General features: G+C 44.9%; 1 protein-coding gene across 3 annotated transcripts in view; it reads left to right on the plus strand.

Annotated features, from left to right (window-relative positions):
* TRABD2A (TraB domain containing 2A) overlaps positions 1-14,379 on the plus strand; it is a 59,787-nt gene that overhangs the window by 31,472 nt on the left and 13,936 nt on the right. For 2 of the 3 annotated variants that reach the window (XM_016948871.4, XM_016948872.4), the window contains exons 3-4: positions 7,787-7,933; positions 10,468-10,642. In XM_016948871.4, coding sequence (XP_016804360.3) covers positions 7,787-7,933; positions 10,468-10,642 — 322 coding nt within the window. Of the gene's footprint in view, positions 1-7,786; positions 7,934-10,467; positions 10,643-11,552; positions 13,876-14,379 lie in introns of those variants that run through there. The other variant, XM_016948873.4, reaches the window with a different exon arrangement.

The raw sequence follows: 14,379 nt of genomic DNA on the forward strand, positions 1-14,379 counted from the left end.
ATTTGCAAGAGTTGGACATGTCGGGTATTCATTTCTTCAGGTTCTTGAGGCTCTAACTCTGACAAGTCCTGTCTGTGGTTTCCAGCCTTGCCTGTGTATTGCAGTCACCTGGGGGTGGAGGCAGGTGGAGATTCATGAGAGCATAGCTATGATTACAGAAGATGCCCATCTGGTGTACAAGCTGGTGTACAAAAGAGCTGGTTTACAAGCTTGGCTTGGTTTATATGCAGCAATTACTCAGCATGGAGCAGCCCGGGATGCACGATGTGAGCTGGTGCCTAAGATGAAGGGAAATAAGCAAGCTTATGGGTGGGTAGATCATGCCAAGGTTTATGTCAACAATGAAGTGGTGGAGAATGAGTTGCAATCTGTGGTTTGGGAAATACTGGCTTCGAAGGCCTCAGGGCAAATCAAATCATCTGGGTGTCTGGAAGAGGAGGCTGGTCTGAGATCTGGGAGAAATGAGCCCTGAATCCTTACAGGATTGTCTGAAATACTGAGCTGTAGAATTCTGCCTGGGTTTCTCCTTGGAGTCAGCCAGGGGCAGCCTGAGCCCAGAGCAGAGGTCTCAGGACGGCTTTGGGTTGGGACAGTAGGGGATACATCTGGGGGTCTGCAGCAAGGGGCTTCTGCACCTAAACTGCTTTTTCACTTAAAAGACTGCAGGGAACCTTGATTTTGTCCCTTTTGGTAGTCAGAAATTTTCCTTCTCCATTTCTGTGATTTGCCTCAGTCATTGATGTTATCCTATGGCTAGGATAGCTCGGGCTGCATTTCCTTCAGAAACAGTGAAGGCTACCCGTTCACCAGACTTGGGCTTTTTATTTCCTGCTTGTTTTATCTTACATTATAATATATAGTTTCAGGACCAGGCAGTGGCTTACACCTGTAATCCCAGCACTTGGGGAGGCCGAGTTGGGTGGATCACTTGAGGCCAGGAGTTCAAGACCAGCCTGGCTAATATGGCGAAACTCCGTCTCTACAGAATTACAAAAATAGCTGGGCGTGGTGGCGGGTGCCTGTAATCCCAGCTACTCGGGTGGCTGAGGCACAAGAATCGCTTGAATCTGGGAGGCAGAGGTTTCAGTGAGCCGAGACCGTGCCACTGCACTCCAGCCTAGGTGACACAGCAAGACTCCATCTCTTTCTCTCTCTCTGTCTCTCTCTCTCTCTATATATGTAATATATATAAAATATATAATATATAAAAATATATAATATATAATATAAATTATATATATAAAATATATTTTCAGTATTTGTTCACGGAAAGGCTTTTATTGACTAAAGCCTTTGATTGAGTTTTATTGGCCAAAGCAGCAAAACGAAAGTGGAGACTATCTGTCTGTCTGTCTGTCTCTCTGTCTGTCTGTCTATCTATCTATCTATCTATCTATCTATCTATCTATCTATCATCTATCTATCTATCTATGTATCTATCATTTTTATGTGCAGACAGCATCCATGGAAAGAGATACAATGTGTTGGGCAGCAGTGGTTGCTTTTAGGAGGCGTGACTGGGGAACGGGAATTGGAAGGCAATCTATTTCTTTACACTGTTTAAAATTTTTACCATATGCATACTGTTAGAAAAAAAGGAACGCTGAGATCGACATGTGTTATGGGTTGAATTATGTCTTCATCCCCAAATTCTTACATTGTAGTCCAAATCCCAAGTATCTCAGATTGTGACTATATTTGGAAACAGGGTCTTTGCAGGTGAGGAAGTTAAGATGAGGTCATTAGGGTTGGCCCTACTCAAAAATGACTGTTCTTATAAAAAAGGGAAATTAAGACACAGAGATAGATACACATGTGGGAAGAACACTATGTAGATCGGAATTATGTAGCCACAAGCCAAGGAACCACCAGAAGCTAGGAGAGAGGCCTGGAATAGATCCTTTCCCAACTTCTTCAGAGGGAGCATGACCTCGTCAACACTTTGGTTGCACACTTCTAGCATCCAGAATGGTGAGGCAATACAATTCTGTTGTTTAAGCTACTCAATTTGTGGTATTTTGTTATGGCAGCCCTAGGAGCCTAACACAACACATGAAAAACGTTAACAGAAACTGTAAAGGAAGGATTTGAATGGAGAAAGGGAGGCACAGTGGGAGGCAGTGAGCACTGGCCGGGTGGATCCAGCCAGGACCCTTGTGCCTGCTCCTTTGCCTTTCTCCCCTCCTGGCCACTGTCCCCAGCTCCTGGCTGAGCATGCTGCTCATGGCACCTGGCCTTTTTGGATCTCCAGGAACAACAGTCCTTGTACCCCAGTTGTGTTCAGCTGATTCATGTGAGGTGACTTAATCAGTGACAATGCCCCATTCAGGATGGCCCTCCTGGAAGACGCCCTGGGGTCAACTTAACTGGTGGAGTTTCTGAGCAATTCTCTTATCCACAAGCCACATCCTGAAACCCCAAATTTGTTAGACTGGTTCAGACTTCTCCAAGCACAGCAAGGAGAGTAAATTATGTAAGGATGACTGACAGTCATTAGTTCTATCAGAGAGGGGTCCTTCAGAGATGCCATAGTAGTTTATGAGGATGCCATATCTGGGCCTCAGTCGTTTGAATGGGAGTGAGTTTAGGGTTCTGCATTGCTCCTGTGGTGCCCATGGAGATTTCCCTTGGAGCACCGCCCTGCCCTGGACTTGGCTCCTCACTGGAGAGGGAGTTACCTCCTCTAGCTCCACAGATGGCTACCCATGGCCTGACCAAAGGTTCACTCCAAGGGAGGCACCTTCAGCAGGGCTCTGCCCCTGCCCAGCTTCCCTCCAGGGCAGCCTGAGGCATGGACTACTAGGTCTGGGCAGCGCAGGTGATAAAGGGCTGCCATCTGGAGTGGGACAGCTGGATAGCAGTGACCTGCCTCCCTGGTTTGTGGTGGTAGTGTGCGAACAGGCACCTTGAGTCATCAGGGGAGTATTCTGGCTCCAAGGAAACCCTGTAAGGACACTTTGATCCCACTCAGAGACTGTTTCTTCAGGAATCTGTCTCGGGTCTTTCTCCAAGGAGTCTGTTTCAGTGAGGGCTTTCCCTTGCTTAACATAAACAGTGCCCCAGAGACTTCCCCACATCTCAGCTAAGCCAGCGAAGGAGGGGTTTGGGGTGGGCTGCGTTGTCTGATGACCCCAGGCCAAGCTGTCTTTGAGGCTCATCATGGAGCCTTCCTCTGACTTTCATTGACTGCGTCTCTTTGGACATACAGCGACCACTGTGTTTGGTGTTTGGCACCTGCCGGTGAGCACAGTGGGGGCAGGATCCTTGCTCTTCTCAGCCAAGGAAATCCAGCCCCTTCTACCTCATCACTTAGCTGGTCTCTCGAGGCACTGTATCTCTTGATCTTTTAGGTCAACGGCTTATCTTGTGCTGGGTTTTAATCTGTGAGAAGCTTAAGGCCTTTCATAAGTAGTTGGGGTATAAATAAGCACACATGAAAGCCATGCTTCCCCTGGGTTGTTATTCGGATCATTGCAGCAGCTCTGAAAGGAAAGGCGTGTGGTGATTACAGGAAATCATGCTAGAGATTTAAAAAGTACATTTCTGTGGTTTTTAGCAACAAAAGAAAGATTCAGCACCAACTCTGATGCACAGCCCACTGTTCAAACTTCCTTAAAAGAAGAGTGTTTATAGTATGGTCTCCTCACCATAGTGCTCGGTGACACGAGGTGACCTCCCTCCCCTCCAGGAAAAATAGAAAGCAATGACCCTGGGATGATCAAGGGCTTTGATTTGCTTGTGTATGTGCTGTCCTGGCAAGCCTGAAATCAGAGAGTTTAACTTTGGGCCTCTGCCTTTCATTCTCCTCCCAGAAGCTTCTATGATACACTAGACCTCCTTTCCACCCATCTTTTCAAGACTTTTCTTGAAAAACGCCCCCTTTTTCAGGTAAAATGAAAGCTCCATTAAAGGCAAGGATCTTGTCTTGTTCATGACTGTATCTTCAGTGCTTGGAACAGTAGGCATATAATAACTATTTATTGACTGAATTAATGAATAGAAGAAGGGATGAATGAATGAAATTTAGGATCATTTAGTACTGTGACTTGCCTTGATTCTGTCCTTGATTAGTTGACACAGAATGAACTCTCATGATACCCTTCATTGTCCCTTATGCCCTTCCATTCTTGATGTTCAGTCTATCAACCACTCAGTTTCCAGAATCCCAGAGTAACTCAGGATCACAGTTGGCATTTTGCTACCCTTCTTCCCACCCCCTTATCTCCCCCAACTTTGCTGTTCCCAGGCCTTCTGGTCCTTGAGGACCACAGGGTCAGAAACCTGTCACTGATGAACACCATTAGCCAGGTCACTGTCCTAATGTCCATCTTCCACCAGGGATTGTGTGTAATTCTCAGTAGGGGAGTATCTGATATCTTAAATCATTATAATGCACAAAACTCTCCAGTAGTCATTTTATTTATTTATTTTTTGAGAAGGAATCTTGCTCTGTTGCCCAGGCTGGAGTGCAGTGGCACAATCTCAGCTCACTGCAACCTCTGCCTCCCAGGTTAAAAGCAATTCTCGTGCTTCAGCCTCCCAAGTAGCTGGGATTACAGGCACCTGCCACCATGCCTGGCTAATTTTTGTATTTTTAGTAGAGACAGGGTTTTACCATGTTGGCCAGGCTGGTCTTGAACTCCTGACCTCAAGGGATCCACCTGCATCGGCCTCCCAAAGTGCTGGGATCACAGGTGTGAGCCACCGCGCCTGGCCTAAAGTTCTTATTTAATCTGTGATGTGGCCCATACACAGTCTACCCCAGTTTGCAGACTGACATGTCTGTTACAATGGGTAACTCAATCTTCTCCAAATACCAAGAAAACCTTAAGAAAGAAAAACGTTTCAAAATTAATGGACACTCTTTGAGGAAGGTATTTAAGCACCAGGTAACCTGGGCTTGTGCTCAATGCCTTTAAGAGAATAGCAAAGCTCATCAGCAGGTATTTGTGAGCCAGTCAGACTGAGGATTTGGCTTGGATGAGTTAGATGGAGACAGAATATGTGGGACTTGGGCCTGGGGCCGGGCATACCTGATAGGTGTTTCATAATGCCCCTCTCTCTTCCCTCCCAAACCTTTGAAGGTTTGTTCCTCCAGCTAATCTGAAGTCAGTTGGCAATTCCCAGTTGTTGTGGGTAGGCCCTAATTGTATGGCTTTAGAATGCAGGGGCTTATACCTGTGGAAGGCTGAGTTGTCTCATTTAGATCAGTTTGCAGACATGCGCCTGGGTGTATCTGCTTTTCTGGCAAGGCTGTGATCCCACATGTACCAGTCTGTTCTCACACTGCTAATGAAGACATACCCAAGACTGGGTAATCTGTAAAGGAAAGGGGTTTAATGGACTCACAGTTCCACATGCCTGGGGAGGCCTCACAATCATGGCGGAAGGTGAAGGAGGAGCAAAGGCTTGTCTTACATGGTGGAAGGCAAGAGAGCGTGTGCAGGGGAACTCCCCTTTATAAAACCATGAGACTTATTCACTATCACAAGAACGGCATGGAAAAGACCCACCTCCATGATTCAATTACCTCCCACTGGGTCCCTCTCACAACACGTGGGAATTCTAGGAGCTACAATTCAAGATGAGATTTGGGTGGGAACACGCCAAACCAAATCACCGCATGACCAAGCAGATTTGTTACCTGCTCTGGCTTGACACCAATAGGGGGATGGGAAGGATGGGAACACAGGATGGTCTAGAGGGTACCGAGACAGAAGAGGCTATTGTGCAGAACCTTGGGGAGATGCCTTCCAGAGAGACTGGAGGTGCCTCTGCCAGAGAAAAGGAGGAGGTATTGAGAGAAGAGAGGATGGAGGGTTTTTACAGAGAGATCTGTCTCCTTTGGTTAAGTTTCCATCACAGGCACAGGAAATATTAGAGTAACTGAGGGAGGTAACTATGTGGAAGGAGGGATGCTGTGGTTTGAATGTGTCCCCTCCAAAATTCAGATGTTGCTACTGTGATGGTATTAAAAGGTGAGGCCTTTAGGAGGTGATTAAGCCATGAAGGCTCCTCTTTATAAGGACCTTTTTGGGATTAAGACTCCTCTTTATAAGGCCTTTATGGGATTAAGGCCCTAATAAAAGAGGTGTCATGCAGCCATTCAGTTAGCTTGCCCTTCTGTCTTCTTCCATGTGAGGATGCAGCAAGAAGGCCCTCACCAGACCAAAGGCCAGTGCCTTGATCTCGGACTTCCCAGCCTCCAGAATGGTGAGAAATATATTTGTGTTCCTCATAAATTACCCAATCTCAGGCATTTTGTTGTAGCAGCACAAATGGACTGAGACAAGGGGTACGCAGTGGGCCTGTGCCACCTTGGCCCATGGGAGGCAAACCAGGAAGCCTTGTCTCCTCACCACTCAGAATGAGGAGAACATGTGAAAGGAGAAAGGGGTTGGGGCTGGGTAGGGTCATTTGCTGACTTAAGACCTCTAATGCGTTATCTCTGGAGAGTTGAAACATCTTGCTAAAGACCTCATAGTCAGTCTTTGCTGCAACACAGATGGACCAAGCCTGTCTGTATTGCAGCAAACAGTGAGGAGATATTCCAGGAAAGGCAGCATCCTGTTTGCTGATTACTGGGGAAGCACAAGAAAGGGGAGCTGTCAGAGGCTATAGAGCTGCATCTGTACCTGGGGAAAGTGAGGGAGAAAATTCCACAGGTCGTAAGTGTTGTCTGGAGCCTCGTAGGGGGTGGCCAGCCCCACTACCCACCTGATACCAGGAACCCTACCTCCCCACCTCTGACCCAGCTCTCCAGTGCCCAGGAGAATTCCCTGCTTTGTAAAATGAATTCTCCTGGGCACTGGAGAGCTGGGTCAGAGCTGGAGAGATAGGGTTCCCGGCATCAGGATCTTGAATCTGGATTTTCCCAAAATATGTTTCAACGAAGCTTTCTCTTGTGATGTATGCCTCAAATATGCTTGAGAAACCTGGCATACTCTGTTCCCCATCAAGGAGACCCACATCGCACATTAGTATATCAAAGACTCTGAGAAGTTCTGTAAAATTAAAACCTGTTTAATTTTCTTTTCTTTTCTTTTTTTTTTTTTTTCGAGACGGAGTCTCGCTGTCATCCAGCCTGGAGTACAATGACACAATCTTGGCTTACTGCAACCTCTGTCTCCTGGGTTCAAACGATTCTCCAGCCTTAGCCTCCCAAGTAGCTGGGACTACAGGCACATGCCACCATGCCCAGCTAATTTTTGTATTTTTAGTAGAGACATGTTTCACCATGTTGGCCAGGCTGGTGTTTAATTTTCTTTAGCCTTCATTTCCCATTTTTTCACATTAACTTCCCTTAATATCCCATGGATCTAATGACGCCATTAGCTGGGAATGCTGCACTGATGGTTAGAAAAGATGTGGATAATGCACTGGTTTCTGCCCAGTCCTTTACATAATTGGGAGCCACTGGTAGGTGTGTCTGTGAGTCCCCAGCCCTCTCGCTGCCCCACCTCCTAGCTTCTTCAGTCATTCCTCACAAGCCAGCTCTTGGGTTCCCTCACCTCTTGGTCACACTCATGGAAGAGTTCCAGGTTGTCTGTGTCCTCCATAAGGCAGTTCCCTAGGTGTGTCTGATTGGGGCTGATTTGGGAAGGACTGTTCTCCTCCTTTTCTTTGGATGCTGTCCAGGGATTTGTGTTCCCTTTTTTAAGTAGCACTATCCACGTCCTTACATAACGAGCACAAAGGTGAAGGTACTTCCAGCCATGGACAAAAGAAATAAGATGGCAGCAAACAGTTGCCTTGTTAGTGAACTTAAAAGAGACCTTTCTTTCAGGTCATCTTTGCTTTGAACCAGACCCTCCTGCAGCAGGAGAGCCTGCGAGCAGGCAGTCTTCAGATCCCCTACACGACGGAGGATCTCATCAAACACTATAACTGCGGGGACCTCAGCTCCGTCATCCTCAGCCATGACAGCTCCCAGGTGAGCACCCTTTCCCCCTGCCAAGCTCAGCACACACTTAATTATAGGAATAAAAACATTACCTGGCAACACATACATCCTGTGTACAAAGGATTGAGGTCATGAGGGCTCTAGAAATAAATTGGGCAGATTTAGATGTCATTGAATGAGGCACTACAGTGAATGAAAGCTTTACAAACCTTGTAAGAACAGAGAGGGGCATTGATGAGGGTTAATTCCAGTATTCCAGCCAAAGGATGAAGCTTCAAAGGATTTAACAGTGGGCCACATGAACCAGCCTTGAGGAAGGGAAGGGTTCTGAGTCTGATGGCTTCCTGGCTGACTTAGGTCACACTTTTGCAAAATGATGGAGCAGAACTTTGACTGCAGCTTCAGTGGACTCTAGGAACATGTGAACATGACATAGCTGTGTATTCACAAAACGCTTACAGGGTTAGGGCATCAGAGCTGGGAAGGCTGCTAGCATTTGCAGACGTGGATCATTGCATCCTGTGGTATTGCAGGATGAATGTGGCTGAGCTGGTGGATTGAGTGTTTGCCCAGCTCAGGCCTTACCTGTGGGCCATTGAGTGGAAGGAAGTAGCTGCTCAGCCTCAGAAGATCATGGTCTCCTTCCAGGAGGGAAGTGGTATGGATCTTTGTTATGCTTTTATCAACAGGCTTCCCATGGGACAAGCCATGGTGCCTTCGCCTCCTCTCTAGGACTACATGCAAATAGCAAACACCAGCTAAACTTCTGAGGTAGGGGAGTGTGTTGTTTCCCCCACCCAGGACTGGTGTCCACATGCATGAGGACACTGGAGAGGTGAGACAGGAGCTAGTGGGTGTGGGTGATGCTGTACAGGTCTATGTTAAATCTGGGGACCCAACCATAAGGAGACATGTGTGAACATGAGAGCTGAAGGAGGAATAGCAGCAATGGGGAGAAGGACAGTACAGGCTGAGTGCAGCATCAGCCCAGAAAGGTGACATTTCATTAATGACAGAAGCCTCAAAAGATGTAAGGAGCATCCCCAAAAATCTAGAGGAAAAAAAAGTCAAATTGAGACAAAGTGAAGCAGGAGGAAAGGGAGAACAAGAAACACATTAAAGAAGGAAAAATAGAGTTGTTGGTGGTGATAAATCTTACCTGCACTCTTGCTGAGGGTAGGGAAAGGGGGAGAAAAGTCAAGATCAATTGAGAAATTGACATTTGAAGCAGCAGAAAAAAGTTAATGTGGGCGGAGGATTTGGTCATTACGTGGGCAAATGGTGAGGCTGATGGAGCAGATAATACAGATGTCTTATGCATTTTTCTCATGTGGCTTTCCCATATCTGTTCTGCCCACAGGGCCCCTACAGGAGGTCAGGGAATGTGCTGTCACTGTGAGTGAGGGCCAGGCTGGCCAGCAGGGAGTGGTGCAGGCTTTGGGTGATGTTTGGAATTTAGAAGGTGGAGCAGGATGTCAGAGGGAGGTCACCCTGTGTATCTGACGCTGCCTCTGTAGAGAGGCTGGTAGAGAGGGGGGCTCTGCTGTAGAGAAGAGATTTTGGGAAATGGGCAGGGGATCTTACATAAATGACATGATTAAAAAAAAAAGATGACAGAGTAGAAGATGAAGGCTGTCGATATGAAAATGAAAGAATATCATTTTGAGGCCGTCGCGAAAGGAGATCTGTTATCCATAAGATGGAAGTTAATGCTGTCACAGAGTCTGAGGACTTTGGAAAGCTTTTTGAGAGGCTACTGGAAGCAGCAGCAGCAGGCAGGGTAGATACTGACCAAGATAATGGGTAACATTGTTAAGTCCCTGGGTGGAGGAGAGAGCGTGCACCCAGGGGGAGGAGTGGGAGGCTGAGGTTTGGGAAGCCAGACAGCTGAGGGGGTGGGGAGAAAACACAGAGTGCCAGCCTTACCTGTAGCTCCTGGGCTGCAAGAACCACGCTGATTGTCACAATTTTGATGCATTTCATCCTGTTATTAGCCAAAATACTGAAACTGGCTAACATGTATACCAGAATCAAGTGAAATATTTGCCAGGAGGGAAAAGAACATTGGGGAAAGCAAGAGAGAGAAATAGGAAGTGGAGAAATAATGAAAATGTAAAGTAGAGGATTTATAAAACATTTAAGTGTTTATACAAATTTCATGTTTTCGGTAATAGAATCTAAAATATGTAACTATAAGACTATTTTTATAAGAAAAGCATTTGTGAATCACACAAGTTAAAACTATGGATGTACTGTGCAAAGACAGTGTCCTTTTTTTTTTTTATAAACACACGGCATCAGACAGAGCCATTTAACTAAAACAGAAGTGCAGTTGTAAATAGCGTAAGAGTTCATTCAGTGCACTTCACTTAATATTTTTTTCACTTTGGTTACAGGGAATGTGATAGAGTGGGAAACATAGCAGACAGGAAACTCCAAGAATGGTGTCACTCTTCTCTTGACAACGTCTTGACCATCTAGGTTGGGGGATTTGATGCTCCAATGAAGTAACTTTGTTAATAACTCTGTTGCCCCTTATTTTTTTTCTCTTTATTTTGGTGGAGGTTCCCAATTTTATTAATGCCACGCTACCACCTCAGGAGCGCATCACTGCTCAGGAGATTGACAGCTACTTACGCCGGGAGCTGATCCACAAGCGGAATGAGAGAATAGGGAAGCGGGTGAAGGCCCTTTTGGAGGAATTCCCTGACAAAGGCTTCTTCTTTGCCTTTGGAGCTGGTGAGTAGTGGGTCACCTCTGATTAGCCTCTGAAATCTGAGGCTTCTCCCAAGAAGGGAATGTTGAGATGAGCCCCTGCTTAGGGCCTGTGTTAGTCATGAAGCGAGATGAAGGGAGTGACACCTTCCTTGACTTATTTCAGTTGCAGAGTGGCTCCAGCTGGGGATGGAGCATCCAGCATGGTTGAAATGTTGCTGGATGAGCTGGTGCATATGACATCACCCATAGCTCTCTCCACACATAAGCCAGCTGGGAAAACATTTTTGTCCTCTGAATTTCATACTTAATCCCAACTTCTTTCTGGTACTTTTCACTTTGTAAACTTTCACTACAAATATGTTTGTCTTTACTCTTCTACCTGACAATGAGCCTCCCAAGTCCAAGGCCTGGGGCTGATACATCAGCTGTTATTGACCGTTAGCAGCACACATGGAGACAGAATAGGACAATTATTTTCTTTTGTGGGCTTCTTGAAATAAATTCTCTCCCCCGGAGTGACTCTGACACAGAATTCTTTGCAGCCTCAGGAAATGAGGATAGAAACGCCAGAGGCTGGACAGTATGCAGAAAGATCATTTGCTGGGCTGGGCTTTGTTGTTTCATATTTTTCTGCTAACTTCATAAACTTAAATAAGTCATGTCGCTCAGTTTCTTTACCAGTAAGATAGGGGGTTGGAGAGAAGCAATTCTGAAATGGTGGAGTGAGGGCCTCCAAAAACCTGTTCTTCCATAGCAGCAATAAGAACACTGGAAAAAATAGTCAAAATCAACTTTTCCACAGCTCTGGAAATTAATTAAAGGCTTGCAACAATCCTAGAAGTGTTTATTTAAGAAAACTGGATGAATTTTGATAGAAGCAGTGGGCTTTGTGGCATTTTAACTTGTTCTGTTTTTATCTCCCTTTTCCCAGCTTCACAGTAGCCTTGAAAATCAGGAGCCTTGAACTACAGTAGCTGTGAAAACCATTTGCCTAATGGTTACTGGAGGGGACAGAATGGGTTCAAAGTTCCTCCAAAGCTCCATCCTTAAAGAATTATCACTATTTGACATGTCCAATAGTTCCCTGAAATTTCCATTCCCAAGCTTGTCTTCATTTGACCTGACTCAGAGCTTGCTCTGTGTGAATAGCCCTATTCTTAGGGTGTGTGTTGAAAACAATCAGTGGCAGCTGTTTAACATCATAGTTGCTGGAAATAGCAATATTAATTGAAGCTTACAAGGGGCTGCCCAAAAAACTTAAAAGCAAAATCCCATAGAGGGTATAGAAAAGCTCTAAAATATTCCTAGAGAGCCACATGCATGAGAAGAGCTGTGCACATGCCCAGGAAAGACCTGAGAAGGTCCTAATCTCTCACCTCTGGCTGATCTTGAGGCTCTGTGTAAGCAGAGTGTGAAAGCTAAGGCAAAGTCATAAATTGCCTGCTGAAGCATCAAATACATGCCCCCAAACTCACACAGCCCCTCTGCAAAGGTTGGGAAACTTGCAAGGAATTTAAGGAAATCTCTGTTCAGTCATTAGCCAGCCACTAAGCTAACTGAGCAGATCCTTCAGTGATCACACACAACAAAGAATACAGACTTTACAGACTTAGTCCCAGAAAATCACTACACAAACAGCAACAACAATGCACTTGGGAAGAGGGGAGAGGAGATGAGTTCCAGAGTTGGTATATTATTTAAATGTCTGGTTTTCAATAAAAACAATTATAAGACACAGAGCAAAACTAGAAAGTATGGCCCATACCCAGGGAAAAACAAGCAACCAATAGAAGCTGTCCTTGAGGAAGTTAATATCTTGGACTTACTAGAAAATGACTTTAACACTAGTTATTATAAATATGTTCAAAAAACTAAAAGAGGCCAGGTGCGGAGGCTCACGCCTATAATCCCAGCACTTTGGGAGGCTGAAGCAGGTGGGTCACCTGAGGTCAGGAGTTTGAGACCAGCCTGACCAATATGGCAAAACCCTATCTCTACTAATAATACAAAAATTAGCCAGGCGTTGTGGCGCACACCTGTAATCCCAGCTACTTGGGTGGCTGAAGCAGGAGAATTGCTTGAAACTGGGAGGAAGAGGTTGCAGTAACCTGAGATCACACCACTGTACTCCAGCCTGGGCCACAAGAGTGAAACTCCATCTCCAAAAAAAAAAAAAAAAAAAAAAAACCCTAAAATTAACCATATCTAAAGAATTAAAGGAAAGTTTGAGAACAATATCTCACCAATACAGAATATCAATACAAATATAAAAATTATTTTAAAAGAACCAAATAGAAATTCTGGAATTGAAAGTGTAGGAACTGAAATGAAAAATTCACTACGGGGGCTGAACAGTAGATTTGAACTGGCAGAAGAAGAATCAACATACATGAAGATAGGTTGATTGAGATGATTCAGTATGAGAAAGAGAAAGGAAAAGGAATGAAGAAAAATGAATAGATCTTCAGATACCTGTGAGACACCCTCAAGTGTGCCAATGTATACCTAATGGGAGTCCCAGAAGACAGGAGAGAAAAAAAGAAAGAAATAAAAAGAATATTTGAATTTAAAATTGCTTGAAAATGTCTCAAATTTGATGAAAAATATTACTCTGCACATTCAACCCATGAACTATAAGTTGTATAAAATCAAAAATTTCACACAAAGGCATATCATAGCCAAACTGTCAAAAGCCAAAGACACAGAATCTTGAAAGCAGTGAGAGCAAAGCAGACAAGGGATCCCCAATAGGATTAACAGCAGATTTCTCATCAGAAGCCATGCAAGCCAGAAGGCTATGGGAGACATACTCAAAATGCTGAAATAAAAGACTGTCAACAAACATTTCCACATCCAGCAAAAATAAAAAACGAAGGAGAAATCTGTTGCATGTGAGCTGAATAGAATTTGTATTCTGCTGTTGTTGGATGAAATATTCTTTAAATGTCAATTAGATCAGTTTGACTGATGATGCTCTTCAGTTCAACTATATTCCCTATCTGATAATTCCAGAATCTCTATCATGTCTGAGTCTGGGTCTCATGCTTTCATTGTTTCTTCAGATTGTAATTTTTCTTGCCTCCCAGCGTGACTTGTAATTTTTAATTGAAAGCTGGATATGATGTATTTGGCAATGGGAAGTGAGGGAAATATGTTTTTAGTGTGAGGATTTATGTTAATCTTTCTCAGAGTTGGGCTGTTTAATGTTTTGCTGTGGTCTGAATGTTCCTTAAAACTTGTGTGTTGAAACTTAATTATTATTGTCATGGTATTAAGAGGTGGGGCCTTTGGGAAGTGATTAAGACATGAAGGCTCCACATTCATGAGTGGATTCATGCTTTTTAAAAGGACTGGAGGGAAGTAGTGTAGGCTCTTTTTTTGCCCTTGTGCCTTCCACCATGTGAAGATATAGCATTAGCCCCTCCTGCCATGTAAAGACTCAGGAAGAAGGCCCTCAGCTGGACATGGTGGTGCATGCCTGTAATCCCAGCACCTTGGGAGGCCATGGCAGGAGGATCACTTGAGCTCAGGAGTTTGAGACCAGCCTGGTCAACACAGTGAGACCTCATCTCTACAAAAATTAAATAAAAATTTAGCTAGGCATAGTGATGTGTGCCTGTAGTCCCAGCTACTTGGGAAGCTGAGGTGGGAGGATCACTTGAGCCCTGGAGGTCGAGGCTGAAGTGAGCTGTGAACATGCCACTGCACTCCAGCCTGTGTGACAGAGTAAGACTCTCTGTATTAAAAAAAAAAAGGCT

The sequence above is a fragment of the Pan troglodytes genome, chromosome 12, assembly GCF_028858775.2.
Source record: "Pan troglodytes isolate AG18354 chromosome 12, NHGRI_mPanTro3-v2.0_pri, whole genome shotgun sequence".
Lineage (NCBI taxonomy): Eukaryota > Metazoa > Chordata > Mammalia > Primates > Hominidae > Pan > Pan troglodytes.